This window comes from Pelophylax lessonae (genome assembly GCF_965119305.1).
Source record: "Pelophylax lessonae genome assembly, chromosome: 5".
Lineage (NCBI taxonomy): Eukaryota > Metazoa > Chordata > Amphibia > Anura > Ranidae > Pelophylax > Pelophylax lessonae.
In genome coordinates, this window is record NC_138772.1 from 383194405 (window position 1) to 383218593 (window position 24189).

General features: G+C 41.1%; 1 protein-coding gene across 1 annotated transcript in view; it reads left to right on the plus strand.

The window, feature by feature from the left end:
• Positions 1-24189, plus strand: part of PIEZO2 (piezo type mechanosensitive ion channel component 2) — a 497782-nt gene that overhangs the window by 231921 nt on the left and 241672 nt on the right. Inside the window, exon 3 of the mRNA XM_082257361.1 lies at positions 1532-1657. Coding sequence (XP_082113487.1) covers positions 1532-1657 — 126 coding nt within the window. The remainder of the gene's footprint in view (positions 1-1531; positions 1658-24189) is intronic.

Here is a 24189-nt window from a genome sequence, read left to right on the forward strand (position 1 = left end):
TGTCAGTGCAGTCTCATCAGTCCTCATCAGTGCAGGAAAAATCTTATTTATTTACAAAATTGTATAACATAAACAAAAAAAACTTTTTTTTTTTTTTCAAACTTTTCTGTCTTTTTTTATTTGTTTAGCAAAAAGTAAAAATCGCACAGGTGATCAAATACCACCAAAAGAAAGCTCTATTTGTGGGGGGAAAATGATATAAATTTGGTGTAAGTACAGTGTTGCATGACCGCGCAATTGTCATTCAAAATGCAACAGCGCTAAAAGGGGAAAATTGGCCTGGGCGGGAAGGGAGGGAAGTGCCCTGTATTAAAGTGGTTAATCTCCATGGTCAAAGTCTAACATGCCTGCCCCCCTTGTAATGAAAATGAACCAAGGCAGACATGTTTGAAGTTCAGCCTGGTCAACAACCATGGCTACCTCCATAGACACAGTGGAGGAGTCAACATAGCCACCCTGGGACAGAAAGTGTGTAATTTTCAGGATTATCAAGTGAAAATAAAAGAGAAAAAAAGTCCTGAAAAACAAATGCAGCCATTAAAGTGAATGTAAAGTCTCTTTTTTTGGGGGGTTAAAAATAACAAACATATTATACTTACCTGCTCTGTGCATTGTTTTTTCACAAAGTGGCCCTGATTCAAGCCGCAGCTCCCTGTGTTTTTTCAGACACAGAGCCACGGCCTGGCCCCGCCGCAGGTGTGACCCTGTTGAGTGACCCTACAGCAAGCAGCTTGCTATGGGGGCACTTAAGCCATGGGGTCCATTTAGACTCCGAGCCCTGGTCCTGGCCCTGCCTCCTCTCTCCTGATAGGCTCACTGAATTTGATTGACAGCAGCTGGAGCCAGTGGTGCCGCACTCCCATCTCAGCCAATCAGGAGGGAGAGTCTTGGGCAGCCGAGACATTTGTGCACTTCGCTGGATAGAGATGGGCTCAGGTAAGTATTAGGGGGGGCTGAGGGGGGCTGATGCACACAAAAGGCTTTTTATCTTAATACATTAAAGGAGTTGTAAAGGCACGAGACCCTCAGCCGTCCGGGACTCTACTCCTGATTGGCTGAGACACAGCAGCGGCCCCATTGGCTCCCGCTGCTATCAACCAAAGTTAGCCAATCAGGAGAGAGAGGGGGCAGAACCGAATGGCAGCTTTCTGTCTGAATGGACACAGGGAGCTGCAGCTCGGCTCCGAGGTCGCGGTGCGAGCTGCGCACCACGACTTGTGAGGTCGCCCCGGGAAGTAGCGTCGCCCCAGTGTGAACGGGGTCTTAAGATAAAAAACTTCTGACTTTACAATCACTTTAAGGATGGGTAAGCTGCAGTAGAGTACATTTTTGTTTTGGCTTTAGATATATTCATAGTACCTGTCTCTCCTTGAGTTTCCAGGACTGCTCAATAGGCCAGGCTATACAGAATGGTCTCACTCTGCCTCCTGGAATATTTGGGAGGACTACAATTGAAAAGCTGAAGTTTACACCAACTGTCATTACTATCTTTCCCCACTCAAAATCAATTTCTGTTTGCTTTGTTTTGCAGGACATACAGGACGGTTATTAAAATCCTTATGTTTCACCAGTCTTTCATTCCTGTTGCTGCACATCATCTTCCAAATAACAGTAAACAGCCTCGAGGCCAGAAAAAACATCAACCCTCAGTATAACTGTGAGTATATTGTAACTTTTTCCAATATTTTCATTTTTGGTGTGGTTTACATTTTTGTACATGATAGGCTGCTGATGTAGGACACAGAGAACACAAAGAACTTGGAATCAGTAAAATCATATTAGATATATATAATTAAATTCATGCATATCCATTAAATTTTTCAAGAACTCCAGAACTATAAAAAATAAGCTGGTTTAAAGGGGTTAAGTGTTATTAATCTAGTCTAATCTAATCTAGGATCCTACATTCACCATATCTGGTCTCCCACAGTACAAAGAACATGGACATGCAGTTATTTTAGTAAATATAAACTGCTAAATACCTTTTCTCGTCAGCAGTTAGAGCAGTCTTGTGACTTCTATCAGTGTCTGGTTAAAGCTTGTAGGGAGAGTTTTCATTCTCCCCTGATTGTCCTATGAGGCTGCTGGACCCCTGACCCTCTGTCTGGACAGTGCTGATTGGCCCTGTGCTGATCACATGCACTCTCCTCCCCAAAAAAGAAATTCTGTAGCAATACACGCTAAACTGAGCATGTGCAGCTTGTCCCCAAGGCTCTGTTCCATCAGGAGATGGTTTGGGGACTGTGGAAGAAGGGAGATCAGAGATTACAGTATTAAACAGCCTTTTTACACTATGCGGAGCATTACCTCTTAGGTTCCATAGTGAGTATACCAAGCAGGCTTTACTGCATATACAGACTGATTTTACTGTTGCGGGATTAGTAATACTTTATGTCAAATACGGTGTATGCTATCTCGTGGACTATTTACATTTTTTACTGAGCACCAGTAAACCAGTATTACCACTAAGCATTTAAAGCAGTATTAAACCCAAAAACAAACAGTTATTATATTGCAGCTTACCTATTCTTAGATGTGATGGCTGCTTTAGTTTTCTTTTTAGGCTTCCGTTTCTTTATTTTCATCTGGTGATCCCTTCAGTAATTCTGTTGTTTTTCAAAAGAACAAGCTCTCCAGCAGAAAAGATACAGACCATTTACCACTGACAGGGGTGCTTACAATGATTGCTTTTTTTCATGTAAAACCTTTATCCTAAAAGGAAAAACTGTTTGCTGTAACTGATTATATAATCTGTGAGACAAAGTTTGGCTTCAATATGTTAATAGGTTTAAATGTGCTAGTACATTAAACACTCCCCTCCCCCAGACTGAATGCTGCAGTCTGCTGTGCCCCCTGTGCTCATTCATCCAGAGTGGGGGCATTCTAATATAGGAGTGTCACTGACCATATCATCAGGTGAAAACTGAGGGAAAAAATCTTAAAAAAAAAAACGAATGCAGCTCTCACATCTAATGATTGGTAAGGAGCAATATATTACATTTTTGGCTTTGGGTCTAATACTGCTTTAATAAAATATTAAAGTGGTTCTAAAGACAGAAGGTTTCTTTATACCTTAACTACTTGGCGCCTGCGCTATATCCGGGCGCTTAAAATGGCGCCCGCGCGCCCCCTGGGACTCGGCTGATCACAGCTCGGGTAAGGGGCCAATGACAGCGGGCCCTTTACCGCTTGATCAGCTGTCAGCCAAAGACAGCTGATCACAGAAGTAAACAGAAGCCAGTTATCGGCTTTTTTTTGTCTCACGCTGTACACTGTCAGAAAAGAAGAAGGCCGTTAACAGGCTTCTGTTAGAGGGACATCAATCCCACACATCTGTGCAGCTAATCACTGCTTTCCAGTGCCGCTAATCGGTGCTGCTAATATGCTTTGCAGTGCTGCTAACCAGTGCCCACCAATACCATCTATCAGTACCCATCAGTACTGCTATTCAGTGTCCACCATGCCATCTGTCAGTGTCCATCAGTACTGCTAATCAGTGCCCACCAGTGGCACCTATTAGTGCCCACCAGTGGCACCTATTAGTGACCATCAGTGCTGCCAATTAGTGACCATCAGTGCCTCATCATCAGTGTCACTTATCAGTGCTGCCTACCAGTGCCGCCTACCAGTGCCTATTAGTGCCCATCAGTGCCACCTATCAGTGCCCATCAGTGCCACCTCTCTGTGCTACCTATCAGTGCCCATCAGTGCCCATCAGTGGCACCTATTAGTGCCACCTCTCTGTGCCGCCTATCAGTGCCCATTAGTGTCACCTATCAGTGCCCATCAGTGCCACCCATCAGTGCAGCCACATCAGTGGCTCCTGATCAGTGGACAGAGATGCAACAGCAGGACAGCAGGAACCATTGCCTCCTGATTCTGCCAATCAAATCCTGCAACCTTTCAGTGGGGGGGGGCCAAGTCTCCCTGTCCTTGTGCCAAGCATGCAGGTGTGTCTCCATAGGAAGCGCCTTCCTATGATGTCACACCGAGAAGAGGAGAAGCCAGGAGCGCCAGCAAGGGACCCAAAAAGAGGAGGATCTGGGGTGCTCTGTGCAAAAATAACTGCACAGAGGAGGTAAGTATAACATGTTTGTTATTTTTTTTTAAATCCCTTTACAGACATTTTAATGATAGCAGAGCTGCATTAAGGTGTTTCCTTAATATCTGCATTTAGTTCAGCTTTAAATAGGCTGTAAACCCTCTTTTATAACTTGTACCTATAGGTAAGCCTTTAATAAGACTTACCTATAGGTACTGTAATTATCTCCTAAACTTGCAACGTTTAGGAGATATTTACTTTTAATGCAGCCGATGACGTCATTGTTGCATGTGCTCTGAAGGAACGGCAACCCATGCTGTTCCTTCAGAGCGCTGTGCCGTGAACGGCGGCTCACGGGAATGAAGTCATCACGCCTCCGGCCAATCAGATGGCCGGAGGACGTGAACCAGGAAGCAGGACGGCCGAACATGTCAACCGTGCGATGCACACTAGCTCATTATGCCTTTGTCTTAAAGGGTTTGTTTTGGGGGTGTACAACCTCTTTAACCACTTCAGCCCCACCCACCGTACATTTACTGCGGCACTCTGCCGCTGCTGGGCAAAGCAACGTAGGGCTACATCGCTCGCTCAGTGGCCTGTGGGGGGCGAGCGTGTGCCGCCAGCGGTGCGCTCCCACCCCCGCTCATTCCCTGGGGAGCCAGCACGTGTGACCGGTGGCTCCGATGGCCCCCGGTCACTCACGATCTCCTGCAGCAGACGGAGAAAGACAGATGGCTGATGTAAAAACAGCCGTCTGTCATTCTCCCTTAGATTATCACAGAGGCTATGTGATCCTGCTGTATAGGATCGCATGTCTCTGTGATGATCTCACAAGCCACGCCCCCTGACAGTTAGAATCACCACCCTAGGGACACACTTAACCCCTTGATCACCAGTATAGTTAACCCCTTCCCTGCCAGTGTCATTTTTACAGTAACAGTGCATATTTATAGCACTGATTACTGTAGTAATGTCACTGGTACCCCCAAAAGTGTCAAAATGTCAGTTAGGGGTCCGATCTGTCAGCCGCAAAGTCGCAGTCCCGCAAAATAAATCGCAGATCGCCGCCATTACTAGTTAAAAAAAAATGATAAAAATTACATAAATCTTTCCCGTAGTTAGTAAATGCAATAACTTTTGTGCAAACCAATCAAAATATGCTTATTGCAATTTTTTTACCAAAAATATGTAGCAGAAAACAAATTGGCCTAAAATGTTAAAAAATTTAGATTTTTACATTTTTTTTGGAGAATTTCATATAAAAAAATGTGAAAAATATTGTTATTTTTTCAAAATTGTCGCTTTTTTTTGTTTATAGCGCAAAAAATAAGAATCACACAGGTGATCAAATACCACCAAAAGAAAGCTCTGTTTGTGGGAAAAAAAGGACATCAATTTAATTTGTCCGTTAAAATCAGGCAGTGCCGAATCGCAAAATAGGGCCTGGTCATTGGGCAGCCAAATCCTCCGGGGCTACAGTGGTTAATGTAATTAATTTCTTCTTTTTGTGCTAGAATGGGCAGTCTAGCAATTGCTCTGAGTAATAGTTCAGTTAGTTGGTGACAAAGAAACTAGAGTTTGTAGAGTATTACTCACATGCACCTGTGACAGCATGATCAATAAATACAGCCCTAGGTGTAAGTGGGAGTAAGAGGGTAAGCTGACCCTAACTTGACATCTTTCAAACATGGTCTCTTCATATTTGGTTTCCTGCTATGAGTCATTCATAAATATGAAGTTTCTTGGCACTAGTGAAATACATAAGGTGGCGTCACTGCTGCATATTCCTTATGTCAACTTTAAGCATTAAACTTATGTATAAGATTTATCAATTTGTAGAAACTTTATTTGGAATAAACTGTTCCATAAAACATGGCAATTTCCTTAGAGTACAAACTAAGCATATCTTTCAAATCCATTAAATTCCCTGGCATTTCACACTAGAAATCAACTAGAAGCCTTAAACCTGAAAAGTAAATGAAAAGTCTAGACAGCGTAAATGGCACGTGTGCAATCATATGTAGGTCTACAAAAAGGAAATTAGAGGCACTCAACTCTAACAAGTGGGAGGTTTTTAACAGATAGCCTTTAACCACTTCAACCCAGGAAGGTTTTATACCCCTTCATGACCAGGCCATTTTTTTTTTTTTTTTGTTTCAAACTTTTTATTGAACATGTCAAAATATAAAAAAGTACAGAGAACAACAGTAAACTGGAGATACAAAGGCACTTCGGCAAGCAATATCAACAAAGCAACTATGAGACCAGGCCATTTTTTTATGGCACTGCATTATTTTAACTGACAACTGCGCGGTCGTTGCCACACTGTACCCAAAAAAAATTCATGTCCTTGTTTTCCCACAAATAGAGCTTTCTTTTCGTGGTATTTGAGAACCTCTCCGGTTTTTATTTTTTGTGCTGTAAACATAAAAAGGCCAACAATTTTGAAAAAAAAAACAATACATTTTACTTAGTGCTATAAAACATATCCAATAAAAAAATGTAATAAATCAAATTTCTTCGACAATTTAGGCCAATATGTATGCTTCTACATATTTTTAGTAAAAAAAAAAAAAAAAAATCCCAATTAAGGTATATTGATTGGTTTGTGCGTCTACAAACTATGAGATAAATATTTGGAATTTTTTATTTATTTTACTAATAATGGTGGCGATCGGCATTTTTTAGTGGGACTGCGACATTGGGAACTTTTTGGGAATACAGTGATCAGTACTAAAAAAATGCACTGTCACTGTACTAATGTCATTGACAGGGAAGGGGTTAACATCAGGGGTGATCAAAGGGTAAAGGTGTTCCCTGGGAGTGCTTGCTAGCTGTGTGGGAGTGTTTTGACGGGGGGAAGACAGAGATCTGTGTTCCTGCTCAGCAGGAACACAAGATCTCCATCTTCCTCTCTCACAGAACGGTGGTCTGCCTTGTTTACATAGGCAGACTGCTGTTCTGCCTATCTCACGAACGATCGCCAGGTGCTGGTTAACATCAGGTCTGCCAGACCTGCTGATTGGCTCCCGCTGTGTCCAGTCACAGCAGGAGCGAGTCACTGGTTGTGCATGCGTGTATCCCAGACCCAGTGCATGAAATGACGAACAGGTACGTAATTTCGTGCAGGCGGTCCACCCTGCCGTAGTATATCTGCGTGGGGCAGTCCAGAACAGGTTAAAGAGACAAAGGTACATACATGCTGCAAGGTAATAGCCCTTATTTATAAACCGCACATGCACTAGAAAATAATATGCTATAGACAGCCAGTGTAAATCTGTTTAGTACAAACTGAGAGCATTGCTGCTTTAGGTGGAGGAGATATCAAAGAGAAGCAGTCAACCTCAATGGGAGCCTTACAGCCTGATACTGGGGTGAGATTTCTGCTCAGACAGGGAAGAATACAAGTGAATAACTGGAACAAGACTGATCCCTGTGAGATCTATACCATTAAAACAACATAGGATTCAATCCAGATTCAGCTTTCTACAAATGCCTATTGGTTCTCCATAAGATAATGTCTTTGAAGTATTATATAGATGACTGAGAAGACTTATTTAGAGCTTTTTTGTAATTGCCTTACTGGAACTGCCATAACCCATAAAAACCTTTCACAAGCTATAGTTAGTCATTGTTACTTGGTCAGACAGAAAGACATTTCTACTCTCCATGACTCTAGACAGAACACGTAAAACAAAGAACTTGTGTAAAATATGGTTTAAAAATGATTTTTCCAATGTGTTTAATAGTTAACCTTCCATATCTCCAAAACGGGTCCAGTTTTTTGTTGTTTCTTCTGTCAAAGACATGGAAAACTCAGCCCTTTGTGCTCTTGCTGGAGGTAATGAAAACCAGACTAGTACCTAATGTTCTGTATGTGTAAACTGATTGTTCTTACAAGTCTTCTCTTTGTAGCAGAACTTCAAAAACACACTCATTTAGTATAAAACTGGAACAAATAGTGTTGAAAATGACCTCTCCTGCAAATACAAAAAGGACAACTCACTTATATTGCTTTGGATTTATGAATAGTTGATGAATGTCTCAGAACACATGCTTTGAGTATCCTGATCTCCCTATCTTATCTGAGAACTGGAAAAAATGCTGAGAAGGGCAACCAAATGGTAAAAAGGGGATAGAGGTGCTCAGCTATGCACAAAACTTAACTGAACTGAATTTAGTCTCACCATGTATATATGCATTGGTGGTCCATATGATGAACTTGGTGTAGTTATTCACTTTCAGGTGATTACATAGGACAAGAGGACATTCTTTACACCTGGAGGAAAAGAGATTTAACCTTCACATAGGCATACCTCCCAACTTTTTGAGATGGGAACGAGGGACACCTATTAGCAAAAGTATGTAGGCATAGGACACACCCCCTAAAATGCCCCCTTAAAGGAGAATTATACAACAAGAATGTTAAAGAAAAGTTAAATCATAAGTGCTTTTTTACCACTACAATTTCTTTAGGCCTATTGCACATGATACTCCAGTATGAGCATATACTTTTTCAGACTTTTTTTTTTTAATTTTTTCTTTTTATGTATTTGCATGTATTTTCACGCATATGCGTTTGTGCAATTTCTTCTCGTGTTCTTGTTCTGCACAGTATGTAAACGAGCATTTGTGCACATCTATGCATAAATGTGCATATTTGCACGTATGAGGTGTAAATTACTGACTAATAATGCAGATTTTTCTATTTTGTTTTTTTGTATTGAAGAATGCATGGTGCTTGTTTATGCGCCTTTGTGCATAGTCACATTACAAATAATGAGCTGTATTTTAGCTCAGTGAAAAAAAAAGCTGTACTGAGCTAAAAAAAGCTGCTGTGTGCAAGAGGCCTTATACTAGCTTTTGACATTTACAAATGCAGCAATTTAGAAAAAAGGTTTAGCACTGGGAAAAACTTTTTAAAAGATAAATACTGCATTTTATATACAACTATATAGGTCAAACCAAAATGAGGGATGAATGAGGAGGAAGGAGGGACAGCGGGACTTTGTTCCAAATCAGGGACAGTCCCTTTAAAATCAGGTACAGTTGGGAGCTATGCATATGGAAAGGCCTCTACACGGTAAGAGCTGTGAAAATGGGGATTAGACTCCCTCAAGGACTAATTCTGGCAAGCTCAGTAGAATGTTTAAAAAAAAAGAGCTGGATGCATTTCTAAATGCACAAAATAAAACTGGATGCTAACATTTTAGGTAATAGCACCAGGGGTCGTTGATCCAGGGAAGTTCCCCCGCTGGAGCAAATTGGAACCAGGGACGGACTGGGTATGAAAACCAGCCCTGGAAAAAATGACATACCAGCCCCATAGCATTGCGTCATTATACCAGCGCAACGGAATTTTCAGCCCAACGTCCCTCCCCCTAATACAATGCTGATCCCCCCTGCCCCTAATACAATTCTGATCCCCCTCCCTTTAATAAAATGCTGATCCCCCCTCCCCCTAATACACTGCTGGGCCACCCCCCCAAAAAAATTTATATTGTATTAGGGGGGAGAAGGATCAGCATTATATTAAGCCCCCCCCCACCTAGTACAGACCCCTCAGTAAGCCCCCCACCTAGTACAGACCCCTCAGTAAGCCCCCCCACCTAGTACAGAACCCTCAGTAAAGCCCCCCCCACCTAGTACAGACCACTCAGTAAGCCCCCCACCCAGTACAGACCCCTCAGTAAGCCCCCTGCCAGTACAGACCCCTCAGTAAGCCCCCCCTCCCAGTACAGACCCCTAAGTAAGCCCCCCTCCCAGTACAGACCCCTCAGTAAGCCCCCCTGCCAGTACAGACCCCTCAGTAAGCCCCCCTGCCAGTACAGACCCCTCAGTAAGCCCCCCACCTAGTACAGACCCCTCAGTAAGCCCCCCCACCTATTACAGACCCCTCAGTAAGCCCCCCCACCTAGTACAGACCACTCAGTAAGCTCCCCTCTCAGTACAGACCCCTCAGTAAGCCCCCCTCCAAATACAGCCCCTCAGTAAGCCCCCCTCCAAGTACAGCCCCTCAGTAAGCCCCCCTCCCAGTACAGACCCCTCAGTAAGCCCCCCTCCCAGTACAGACCCCTCAGTAAGCCCCCCTCCCAGTACAGACCCCTCAGTAAGCCCTCCCACCTAGTACAGACCACTTAGTAAGCCCCCCTTCCAGTACAGACCCCTCAGTAAGCCCCCCTCTCAGTACAGACCCCTCAGTAAGCCCCCCTCCTAGTACAGACCCCTCAGTAAGCCCTCCCACCTAGTACAGACCACTTAGTAAGCCCCCCCTCCAAGTACAGACCCCTCTCACCTGCGATCACATGCTGCTGCTGGAGTGGCGCCGGCGCGTGACATCTCGGGTCTCGTCTGTGTGGGACAGTGGGAGGGATCATCAATGTCTGTGGCAGTCTGCATCCACAGCCAGTCAGCTCAGGTGATGCACCGCCGCGCAGGCGCAGCCGCCCCATGACGTCATGCTGCTCACAGCGGCTGACGTAGAAGAGACGGACGGTCACGGACCGTCCGTCACTCTGGAATAGTGGAGTGCAGCGGGGGCCGGGGGCGGGGCAGTGCAGCCTGCAGCGGCCCCAATCAATGCGGCGGGAACAATAGCAATGCTTAAAGCGGCGCTGCAGGCCGGGCGGCCCTATCTTAAAGCAGCCCCAGGGCCGGCGGCCCACCGGGAAATTTCCTGGTATCCAGGTAGGCCAGTCCGGCCCTGATTGGAACATGCTTTACTGGGCGGAGGGGCGGTTGACTTTCTCTAGATCATCTGTGGGTATAGGATCATGTATATGGAGGTTTTCTATGTATTCTTTTGTTTATTTTTTCTGTTGGTTGAACTAGAACAACTTGTGTCTTTTTTCAACCTAACTAACTATATAACTATTCAATTTTAGTGGTTAATTTTGCATACCCTGGTTTCTGTGACTCCATTTAAGGGAATAACTAAGGTGTCATACCCAAATTGATAGCCTCACCAGTTTCTTCTTTACTCTGCATCATGGACAATGCGTTGGAGGACCTTGGTGCTATTAACTGGCCTTGTAATAAATGCTGCAATTAGGTGGAATTGGGCAAGGATAGCTTGAGAGTATGTGAAGAGAATTATAAAATGTAAACATAAAAAGTTTAAATAGCAATAGACATTTCAGTCTCTAAATACTAATCAGCTCTAAATATTATTCCTCCTCCTTCAAAGAGCATTTACACCCTAGTCAGTTTAAAGAGTATTTAAAAAAACATGCGGCATGTTAAAATGTAATGGAGTATGTGAAATACAACATGGCGGAAACAGTACAGGGGTCAAAAATAAGTAACTTAAGCTGTCCATAAATTCATTGAAATTTGGCTGGTTCAGCAGGTTCGATCCATCTTTGGTCGTTTGTGCTTGACAGAAGTCCGTCTAAAGATTGACTTTGGTCAAATGGGACTGTTGGAAATTTTTTTTCTTGATCAAGCCAGCTCCAACCAACAGGCTACAGCTGCTGATCAGTATATTCTGGCAGCAGGACTGCTCAGGGTGCAGGGAGGATTCCTCCATCCACCTCGCTTATGTGGATGGGGAAATCCATTCGTTTATTTTCTGCTTGAAAAAAAAAAGGCATCTATGGCCAGTTTTACTGTCCCTCAATTTACTGGTAAATGGCAGTAGAAGATAAGGGGGTTGATTTACTAAACTAAGGAAAATAAGCTATCGTCCTTGCAAGGGACTTTGTCCCAGAAGTTTGTCCCATTCCCTTCATGAATGTAATGAAGTGTTTCATTGTGCAAATAATACCCAATCACGCGCAGGGAAAATAAAAAAACAACACTTTTGCTTGCACATAATTGGGTGATGGAAGTCAGCAGAATTTCACCTCATTCACTTAGATCTTTGGAAAATTCCCTTCCAAAAGGTAACTTCCCTTTAGTAGCTAAATTCCAATGCCTTAGTATCAATAGGGGGGGGGGGGATGGCCCAGTGTTGCTGCGCAGTAGGAGTGAAAAAGGTTGGCGTCAGTGGGAATAGAAAAATGCCCCGGCACTGGTGGTCAGTGGCTAGAAGAGTTACTCAGTGATCAATTGGAATAAAATGTTCTGATGCCAATAATCAATAGCATTTAAAAAAATCCCAGCATCAGTGGGAAGAATAGAGCCCTATTGGTTGTCACTGGGATAAATAGTGCCATATCACTGGTGTAAGTTAAAGGAATAATACCCTACCCTTATGCTGGTGTCAGGGGTATTAAGAAAAACCCAGCACTGATATTTAGTGGTCAATTGCACAGACTTTGTCCTGCAGTGGCCACTCAGATTATGTTAAAACTATACAGGCCAGGCAGGGACTGGTGCAGTTCTCTTAGCTCGTCCCTAACTTAGCCAGCAGCCATGCATGTTTGAGTGCTGAATGGCATAAACTGAAGAAGACTTTCCCATTTATTTTGAGTTGAAAGCCTTAGGGCCTATACCCTACACCAGCCCTACTTATAATTCCATTCTAATGTAAAATGTTACTGTGGCACATATACAGTATTATATTTATGCACTGGACATGCCTTTATACCCCTGAATGAACCCTTCTGTTCTTTTATCTGATAATTGTCAAAGAAAAAACATAGTAATACATTAATGAGGCCAGGACATGTATACATACAGAATTATTCTATTGACTACTGCTCCTGTGCAATCTGGTTCCACATACATGATAAAGCTCCAGCCCAGAAAGTATGATTCACCCTTTCCATGCTTGTCTGATAATATTTAAGCTGTCAACTTCTGATTGTGATATCAGCTTCAGTTATGTACGAAACTTCAAGGATTTAAAAAAAAAAAAAAAAAGAGGCTTATTTGTAGGAAGTAGTTGCAGATGCTGACATTATAGCTGCTTTAAAGCAAAAAGAAATATTTCTTTTGTATATAGACTTGTTGATGCACATTAATCTGAATGTATATCACAGAGGTAAACAATTTCATAAATAAATAGACATGTGTCTACAGAGATTTAAAGAAAATGTCCTTTATTTTGACATTTTGCATTGTTTCCCACAAGCAGCAGTGAACAAATGGAATTAATTAGTGCAGAACACTGGATGACTTAAGAAATGTAATTTTCCACTTTTTTGTGCCATTCAATAAGTGCACACACATGTCTTGAAATTGATGTGGACACAGAGATAATGTAACTATTCTCAACTGCTTTATGACAAGTCTCAGCAGCCAGTGGGAAAGGTTTTAGACAGACCCCATAACAGCTTTATTCTGTCTCCTGTGCTTTTACAGAATTGCCTTGTAGGACGGAATACTGACTGTGTGAAATGGAACTGTTATCTTTATAGCATCAGTAAAACCTTAATTATCCAGAAACAAGCTAGTTAGATTCTGCGCTTTCATTTAAAAGTCAATCCCAAAAACCTTTATTCTCCAAATCTTATTACATTTTCATTTTGGTGTCCAATATGTAGACCTACAAATTACCTTTACAGTGAATAATTGTCAATTCTGACAGTTTTATCTTCCCAAAAAAAAAACAAACTATTATTGGTCATTATTGCAGGGAGCAAAATGAGTCTATTGTCTATTGCTCTCTATTTGTTAGCATTGCTGTAATAGCTATAGATATGGTCATTGTTCAATTTATCCTTAAAAAAAAAAACAAAAAAACGAAAAATTAAAAAACTTAAGTCAGATATAGGAAAAACAACAGTGAGTAACACCTCCAGTTTTTTTTTAAATCAGAAAAAAAGTTTATTGTGTCAAATATTCATAAAACAAAACAAAATCAAAATCACAGTGCAATTAAAACACCTCCAGTTACTCTTGCAGGTATAGAACGCAATTATATTTACATCAATGAGGGAATTATCCTCTGTATCGTTTTTCTGTTGAAATGTCTTGGTAAAATTGTTAACTTTCAATTACATCTTACATCTCAAAGCTAGGTACAACTTCAAAGATTATTATTATTATTATTATTATACAGGATTTATATAGCACCAACAGTTTGCGCAGCGCTTAACAAAATGAGGGCAGACATTACATTTACACTACAATTTGAAACAAAAGGAATCAGAGGGCCCTGCTCGTTAGAGCTTACAATCTAAAAAGATCACTTACTATATCATGATAGCTTCCCGTTGTATGATTTCCAAAAAAAGTGTTTTTGCTTTGAATGATTGTGCAGCCTTCTCTAACTTAACCCATCATCAAATCTGTAATATTTTATCAGTTCCCTGATTTGAGGACCAAGAACAATGCTTTCCATCATAGCATTATTAATGCTGGAAAATATAAATTCATGACATCTGTTCTTATTTTAGCAATTGCCTTAACCACTTTACCACCGGAGGATTTTGCTGTCTTCCGTCCTGGCCACTTTTTGCGATTCGGCGCTGTGCGACTTCAACTGACAATTGCGCGGTCGTGCGACGCCGTACCCAAACGAAATTTACGTTCTTTTTTTCCCACAAACAGAGCTTTTTTTTGGTGGTATTTGATCACCTGTGCGATTTTTACTTTTTGCGCTATAAACAAAAAAAGAGCGTTTATTTTGAAAAAATAACAATATTTTTAACATTTTTTTATATGAAATTCCCCCCAAAAAAGATGTAAAAACCAATTTTTTTAAAGCATTTTGGCCAGTTTGTTTTCTGCTACCTATGTTTGGTAAAAAAATCGCAATAAGCGTATTTTGATTGGTTTGCGCAAAAGTTATTGCGTTTACTAACAAAGGGAAAGATTTCTGTCATTTTTGGTGTTTTTTTTTTAACGCGTAATGGCGGCGATCTGCGATTTTTTTTGCGGGACTGCGACATTGCGGCGGACAGATCGGACCCTTGACTGACATTTTTGACACTTTTGGGGGTACCAGTGACATTACTGCAGTAATCAGTGCTATATATATGCACTGTTACTGTAAAAATGACACTGGCAGGGAAGGGGTTAATTTTATTGGAGAGGGAGGGGTTAATGTATGCCTGGTGCTTACTGACGTGTAGGGGGGGAGGTGACTGAGTGAGTCATGGACAGATCGGATGTCCAGCTATGCTGAACACTCCGATCTGTCACTCCCTGTCACTATGGAGATCCGCCCGCTTGTGTTTACACAGGCGGGCGGATCTCCACACTAGATCCCCGGCGATTGGGGCAGAGCAGCGGCGATCGCCGCTGCTCCTCCCCTGGCCCGACTCCCGCTGAAACAGCGGGAGCGAGCCTCCGGCGGCGCGCAAGTGCCGCCCAGAAGGGGGAGTGTCTGACGACGTAGTACTACGTCGTCAGACGATAACGAGCCACTCTGCCGCAGTAATATTACTGTGGGCGGTGGTAAAGCGGTTAAAGTGATTTTAAAGTCTCAAGGTATTTTACTTTATGCACTGTTAGGTCACAGGAGTGCGGAACGAACTCCACTGGATAAGTAGGTCCAAAAAAGCTTTGGCCATACTTTCCCTTTAAAGAGGAATTGCAGGTATGGCTATAGCATACGTAGTTACATTGGTCCAGTTTGGACTGATGTAACCATGTATATACCATACCTGGCCAATGCCCCTGGAAGCTGGAAATGACTGAATTAGAGAATGCTGTTCCAGTGATCTCTACGTGCTTCTGGGTCTCTTGCTTAGTGGGTGACTTGATGTATTCTGAACACAGGAGGTCAAAGTAATTTCTAGCTTCCAGGGGCATCGGCCAGCCATGCTATATACATCATTACATTGGTTCAAGTTAGACTAATGTAACTATGTATAATATTATTATTATTATACAGGATTTATATAGCATGACAGTTTACACAGCGCTTTACAACTTGAGGGTAGACAGTCCAACTACAATACACTTCAATACAGTAGGAATCAGAGGGCCCTGCTCGTTAGAGCTTACAATCTAAGAGGGAATATAGGCGTGCCTGGAATTCTTCTTTGAAGCCTAATTGAAGTCTCAGGGCAAATGCTAAAAATACAACCCCGTTTGTCCTTTAATTGTGTTTTAACAAAGTTTTTCAATTTGTCCAAATTTGAGGTGCAAAGGAAGAGGGTAAGTTACATAGTTACATAGTAGTTAAGGTTGAATAAAGACAATAGTCCATCCAGTTCAACCTGTGTAGGTGTGTGTGGATGTAATTATTTCCCATACCCCTGAAAGTTTTGATCCTTCTTATCGTTTTTCTGTTGAAATGTCTTGGTAAAATTGTTGACTTTCAATTACATCTGACATCTCAAAGCTAAGTGTTGACTCAGTAAGTGTAACACTCACACCAAACCAAAAAGCTTTGACAATTCAAGCTGCAATCCAAGTGCACTGAGGACTCTTTCAAGTTAGCAACATAGACTAACAATAGTTTATTTCTATTACGAAGAAGGTCAGCTTTCATGTGAAATTTTGAGGAACCAGTAATGCCTATACATTGAGTTTATGGCCTAGAGCCTGTGTAACCAGACATCTTTACAAAACATGTATCTTCTGTGGAGAATTTGTTATGGTGGCTGTAAAAAAATAAAAATCTTAATGTATTATGGTGGATGAGATTCCGGCCCTTTCATCTTAAACCAAAACATTCAGCTGGCTTCTTCAAATTTCAAAAAGATTTCTCAAGGTTATCTGAGCAAACAAATATAACTCATTGGAAGAGTAGATAACTATTCAATTTTGAGTCAGAACTTTGGTTTTCCTTTTCCTGCATATGCATCTCATCACATACTGCATATGCATTGTCATTAGATATCACATTTTCTGGAGGCTTTGGTACAAGTACCTCCTTGGTATGTGGGACTAGTCTCCTTACAGATGGATAAATCAGTGTATCTTACTGTGAACATAGTTTAAGGGGTAATCTCTGTTGTGTTTAAATAATATCAGACAAACCAGGAGCAGAGTAATGCCCAGTACACACAATCCGAAAATCGGACGACTCTCCGTCCGTTTTTGTTTGGTTGCTAGGAACTCTCAATTATTTTCGCAAATGGGAGAGGTTACTTACGATACGAATTCTCTCGTACGATGATTCAAAAGCTTCCGGTATGCGTAACCACGCTGGAGCGTGTGAGGGGAAAATGATGTCTACTGCTCATGCGCTGTCTACTGCTCACCATTTTTTTCGGACGAACAACATACTGATAACACGATTATCGTACGATGTGTTATAATACGATCAAAATTTTTATGCTTGCACGACCGGATAATATCGGGCGAACTGTCGTGATCGCCTCTCGTAAGCTGTGTACTAACGATCAGATTATCGTCCGATCCTTTCACAAGCGTTATTTTTCGTCCGATTTTCGGATCGTGTGTACGGGCCTTAACAGTAACCCTCCAGCAAGATATACTCATTAATCCACACTCACTCACCACCTCCCCACAGCAGGAGGCCACCCTCAATAGGCTTCATTGCCTGATGGGTTTAGGGCTTACTAGTGTAGATTACATCAGTCTCTCCCATGATAGTATTTTTGCCTGGTGATTGCCTGCTCAGGCCCAAGCGCTGTCACATGGGGAAGCCACATGCCACCTCATATCCCCCTCCCCAAGCCCTGCTTTGAAGCAAGGGCTCTTAAGAGTAGGAAGGCAGCAAGGATGTGCAGATGAGTGAGTATATCGTCTACAAATGTACTACCATTGCGCTTAGGGCATACAATACAGCTACAATACAATTCAATACTGGAGGAATCAGAGGGCCCGGCTCGTTAGAGCTTACTCTCTAAAAGGGAGGGTCAAGTTATACAAAAGTTAATAATTAGTAACGTAATGACGCCAGTTGAACAGAATAATGCAGGTGGGTTTACAAGTAAGCTAGGCTGGATATAAAAAAAATCTCTAATTTCAGTTTTAAATGTAGCATCAAAAATTCTGCTTTGAACAGTGATTATAAAGTGACAGAATGGAATGATGAACTCCAGTCTTAGGTTGTTTTAGGCCTAGGTGGTCTTTCTGAGATGTCACATATTATTATAGTCTCCCTCTTCTGTCTGAATAATCCATCCAAATATGGAATGTGTTCTGTACATATACATTGACTATGTTTATAAATTAGATTTTAGTCAATGTTTGCTGGTTTTCTGTCTTGTGAAGGCTATGCTCCTGAACACATTAAATCAAATTTATAGGATCACAAAACAAATCCTAAAATAACTGGTTGAGGTTAAAAAAATTATTAAATATGCAAATTGTTATTGCTAGGAGCTATGCCATGGCTTTCTTTACCAATAATGGAGAGAGCTGGGGTCCTATTATAAAACGGATGTTGAGCTCTCAGTTACAGTACAGTGAAAGTGATGTAGAGCATGCAAAGTAAAACAAGTGCATGCCACATTCTTTCTTTAAACATGTATACTAATAGGTTTAGACAGCTGAGTTGCACTCGTCTAGAGCTTTGAATTCATGCTCTGTATCAGACTGTTTGTAGGCTTGGTGCTGTTCTGTAAAGCAGTAGAGTTTTGAGGTAAAACATGTCAGCCTGCCAAACTACCAATAAAAATGTCACACTTAATCAGTAAAATAAAACAGATATTTACATAAAGGTATGTTTGAACCTCTCGTGAAGCCATGTTTCTAGTCTGCATACATTTATTTGCCACATTCCAGTCATGGTATTGAATATGCGCCCCCAAAATTAAAAATCGTATGTTTTGAAGTCAACATTCATTAAATAGGTTAGAATTGCTCCTTTTCTTTAATGAATAGTGGGATATGGTTTTATCATTTAACTTTCTTTTACAAGGATTTAAACTTACATAATAAAAATTGTTTAAACATCGTTAGCCTGGCCCCCTTAGCTGCATACTTACCAAGTAGAGAAATTTTGGATACTCCTGTACTGTGTACCTTCCTGGACTTGTATAAGGCTGTCTCCATAGTGTCTCTGGTCTCAAGACATAGCCCTGTAGAAGTTTATTGAGGCTCACATTGCAGGTGTGACCAGTTTTGAAGAAAACTTGAGCCATAGGATGTGAACTTTGGGGCAGACTGTGACTGTTCTTCTCAGGTAAGTATAGATGAGTGAGTTGTTTATCTCAAAATTACCAAGCAGGGTGGGTAAGTTTACTTTGTCTTAAGGTATACTTACCCTTTAGGCCTCTCAGCCCTTTGATATAGCCCCATCAAATTCCAGAGTCTCCACTTCTCACTGTAACTCTGGCATTGAATGGTTGCATAAAAGGAATCAAGACTTTTTGCCTGGACTGGGATCAGCTTAATATCAATTTGAACTGAAGTTGAGGCCCCATGTACACCCAAACTTAGAATCCAAGGTTGCTAAACCTGGATAGAAAGATCAATAGAAACATTAAATCAGATATTTTAAGGCACCATAAGGTGTCTTTACTTAAATACTTTCTGCCCAAAAATCGTGAGGTTATTTTTTACATAAACCATGTATAAATTATGAATTCTAATTCATTCAATATAAAGGTAGTGATTAGTATTTTCTTTTACCTATGTATTATGTAGTGGTGAAGCCTGTTTACATTTTAATCTACAGTTGCCTGGACACAGGGCCAATTACATTTCTTTCTTTCAACATAAGCATTCCTGGCACTGGACTCCCCCAGGGTACTTTTTTACTGGGCGGCACACTGTCACCTTGACCCCTCAAGCACATCCTTCTGGAGTCACCTGACCAGGCCTACGAAGTACTTAATTCTTACTGTTCAACACACACTCCAGGCTGTCTGCAATAGACCCCATTATAGCTCTTGAACGCCCCAGGCTTTCCACGGAAAGGGAAAAATCCATATCACACTGCAGGCAACATAACTCCTTGCTGCAGGCTAGTTTTTTCCCATTGGCTGACCTCCAGTATGCCCTCCAGTATGTCCCTTAAATGACAGTGTCTGGATACTGAGTAACTCAAGGTGGGGTATACTAATAGAAGGCTGCCAAACCTAAGCTGCAGTTGCTCCACACTATCAGATAGCTACACTCCGTGGGAGTCAGGGGAACTGCATTGACAATACTTCTGTACTTTTGTACACATGTGATACTAGTTCTGTAATGTTGAGGGACCCATTCACATCTTTATGTCTTTGGTGCTTCCTGTTCATGCGCATCAAGTATTCACATTACAGTAGGGCAGCCTATTTAAATGAAGCAGAGTGCAAAAGAAACAGACATGCACCATTCTGTGCAATGCAGTGAACCACAATGCGCTACCATCCATTGTGGTGTGCCGCAATGCAAGTGCATTGGAGGCGTTTTGGGGTGCCTATAAAAATGAATGGTACAGCAATGTACCAACACATGTAGCATGCATTAATGTGTGTTGCATTAACAGCAACTGAAAGGTATGAATGGGCCCTAAGGCATTCTTCTACTTATATAGGCAGAATTCTTTTCTAAATAACTGAAGAAGCTGATTAAGAAACAGTAACAAAACAACTTTAACATTGCAGAACAAGTTTTTATTATTTTATCATTTTGATATCATATAATTTTAGTGTTTTTTATTTGGTAAACCGCTTAAAACAAAAACAAAATGCTCCAATTGTGTCATTGAATGCACACTTGTCTTGTATCCCATCTTCTAGGGGATGCTTTAAAACGTACAGCTTTTTTTTGGATGTGTAACACATGGTCACATGTAATGCATTGTTTGAAAGTGAAAGAAATCACAAGGAAAAAAAATAACATCTAATTTCCTGTTCTAGTATTGATTTAGACATCTGGCAGGAACTGAGAGAATTTTCACTTCTTATTTTGAGTCCTAGTGCCAGTTTTGTTAAGTGTGTAAGAGCAATCTTCCTGGAAAATAGTTTGGACAGCTAAGGTGACAGAGTCATCTGTCTTCTCTGCTGACAATTTAAGTTGCTGGCGATTTGTTTTATATAAATAATTACAAAATGTGAACCGCATTCTACCTGTTTTGTTTTACTTTCTGATTACATTGATATTTTTAGACATAATTTCCGTCATGTAGTGGATTGTTGTAACACAGGCACCATTATCCTGATGATTTGCGAGCTGCAAAAAAGTTATACATAATGCTTAATCAGCATTTATGGTCAGTGCTTTTGGGGGCCCAGGGCCCTTATAAAAGAAATATCTATTAATATATATGAGTTATCTAGGTCTCCATAGACATAAGATGATCATTAGCTGACAACACCCATTATAGCCTGTCTTGGAGAATCTCATAGGCTCCTTGACCTGCACAGGTACCTACTGGCCAAATGAACAGGGAGTCTGCATGAGCAGCCCTTTACAACTAATGCATCCTAATGGACCTGTCCATCTAAAGAATTCTCTTTAGTTAGTTGGATGCTGTAATTGCCATCTCATGTCTGTGGGCAACTTTAGGCTTTATTAAGGTCCTTTAGAGCTGTATGCCCATAATTTCAAGATACAATATACCAATCATTGGTATATATCAGCATTCTTTATTGCCTATGATTTTATTAGGTGTGCAATTTCTCATAGTTTGACGTATGCCAGCACCTATGAAAGACTGTCACCAGCAGTTCTGAAGATATAGCTGTCAAACAAAGGTAGACAAATATATTTAATTAAAATTCAGAAACATTAGTTGGAAGAAAACTGCAATTAGCGAAGCTGGTGTGATTAGCTTGTCATGCTAATGTATAAAAAACATGTTAAATGTGATAGAAAAAATTTATGCTTTACACTGAATTTCCAGCACAAGATACCTTTTTGTGGTTAAAGATCATTTTAACAGTCGGTGACTCTTAAATAAATTAGACTTTAGGTGTATGAAAATCCTAATGATGGAATTATCTTATTTGCTCACTTTTGGTCTGTTAATTATACCACTGAAAAGTTGTGTTATAACTGTTTAAAAAAGCAGAAAAATGGCAGATGATCCCAAAAATATATTGCTGTCCATTCCTGTGTACTTCCCATCCTAGGGTGCTGTTCCTCCATATGTACAGTACAGCGAGTGAGCCATTTCACCATAGAACAGGACGTGTATTAATGGCAAGATCAGTACCTATAAGCTGCATTATATTACATTTTTATTACTAGATTTAGATACACTTAAAGCAGAGCTCCACCCAAAAGGGGAATCTCCACTAGTTTGCTTCCTCCCCCCCCCTCCGGTGCTACATTTGGCACCTTTCTGGTGGGAGCGGGTACCAGTTTTTGACAGGTGACCATCCTCACTTCCGGGAAGTTCGGCCCCCCTCCTCCTTCCTCCGCCGCCAGGCCAGTTAGAAAGCACAGCCCGCTTTGCACATGCGCAGACGGGAAACTGGCTGTGAAACCGAAAGACTTCACTGCCAGTTTCCCTTACCAAGAATGGCGGCGGCAGCACCCAAGAGCTGATCGGAAAATCGGCAGGGGTGCCGACATTGCAGGATCCCTGAAGAGCTAAGTGTCATAATATTGAAAGTCAGCAGCTACAGTATTTGAGGGTTGATTCACTAAAACTGGAGAATGCAAAATCTAGCTCTAAATAGAAACCAAACAGCCTCCAGATTTTTTTTTTTCAAAGCTTAATTGAACAATCTGAAGTTAGAAGCTGGTTGTCTACCATGCACAGCTGCACCAGATAATCACTCTCCAGTTTTAGTAAATCAACCCCTTGGTGTACCAGCAGCAGATGTTATTGGATCTCTGGAGTAGTATAGTGGAGGACGAGTAAAATCTAACAGACATTCTCCTTGAAATACTAAACAAATTCCTCCTTTAATCAGTGTATGTTACAATTAAAGTTATTGTAAACGATAACCTTGTAAAACAACCCATTCAGTTTAAAATGTAAATGAAAGGCAAAACATTTGTGTATAGATACAAAAAAAACATTATAAACACCTTTTTTTCCCTTTTTTTATAAGTGATCACATTCTCTCTGTTCTCAGCTGCACAACAGCTGGGGGAAGGACAAGAAACAGCACAGTGATCCTTCCAGTGAAAGGCTGTGCAAGGGGAGAGGGGGTGTCAGGATGAGTGTAATCATTAGAGGAGAGCAGGCAGTGTTCCCAGTACAGCTAGAGAGCTGACCGCAGTGTGTTTTCCTGCTTAGTGTGGTCAGTTTCTAATAAGGAAGCAGAGAGGCTGACATGAACACCAGAGATTTCTCACAAAGGAAGCAATGCAAAGAACATTATACTTTTTCATACAAGTACATAGTACAGCATGCACATATCAGGAATATGAAATGCTGGGGTAACAAACACTTTAAAGTAAACGTAGCAGCTGGCCAGTGCTGGTATTGATCAACATAATAAAATGTACCTTGAAGCAATACTACAGGTAAGTGTATTCTAGATGAGAAGTCTTCTGTAGAAGTGACCATCATCTTACCTAGGCCTCTTAGGCTGGCCATTTATTGGTAGAGATTCATTCTAACATTTTTGCTTACAGAACATTTGATTTTCAATTAGTTAGTGGGGTCAAAGCAAAAACTGATTTTGGTCATAGTGATGAGAAAATTGGAAGGAGCAGGATGGACTTAGTGAATGAGGTGAAGCTATGTTCACTTTCATCATTTAATCATGTGCAAAATTACTGTTTTTTTTTTCCTAGCACATAAGTGGGTAATCCTTCCAAATGGAATTTTACAACATTTTACTAAGCTAAGAGAAAATTCCCTTGCAAGCCCTTTAATGGCAGGCATGGGCTTCTCCAAATCACTAGACAATAAAGTAGTCTATAAAGTTATGGAGGTCAGGACAGGTGGTACGCGGGAAAAATAAATAAGTGGGTAAAGACAGGTGGCAGTCACATTAATAACAAAAAAACAGAAAATAAAGTGGAGTTGTAAATAGGATAGTAATAATTTTGCCTTACAGCAGTAGAATTTTGTTAGAAAATATTCCTTTTCAGAACGTTCATTCTATCTTTACATAGATAAATAAAAGATTCAGCGCTGAATAAATAAATATAAACTAGGACCAGCAGCTAAAACTCAAGGGTAATCCAACACCTTCAATGTAATATTATAGAATAGTGTAGCGCAGTCTGATGTTACAATAAATAACAATCTTTGGTAAAAATCACTTAAAAGCCAAAAATTGTTAAAAAACCATTTGATGAATAAAAAGAGACAGTTCATAAAGGTGAAAAAATAGACGGTAAAAACACAGTCCACTAGTGATCCGGTGAAAAGACAACAAGTGTGACTTCAGTGCTCATGAGATTCCATTCACCAGGCATTATCTGCCCCTCACCTCCAGAACTCGACCCCGCAGGGTCTAAAAGCACGAACAATCTCCACGATACTCAGCAAGTATTATTCCAAT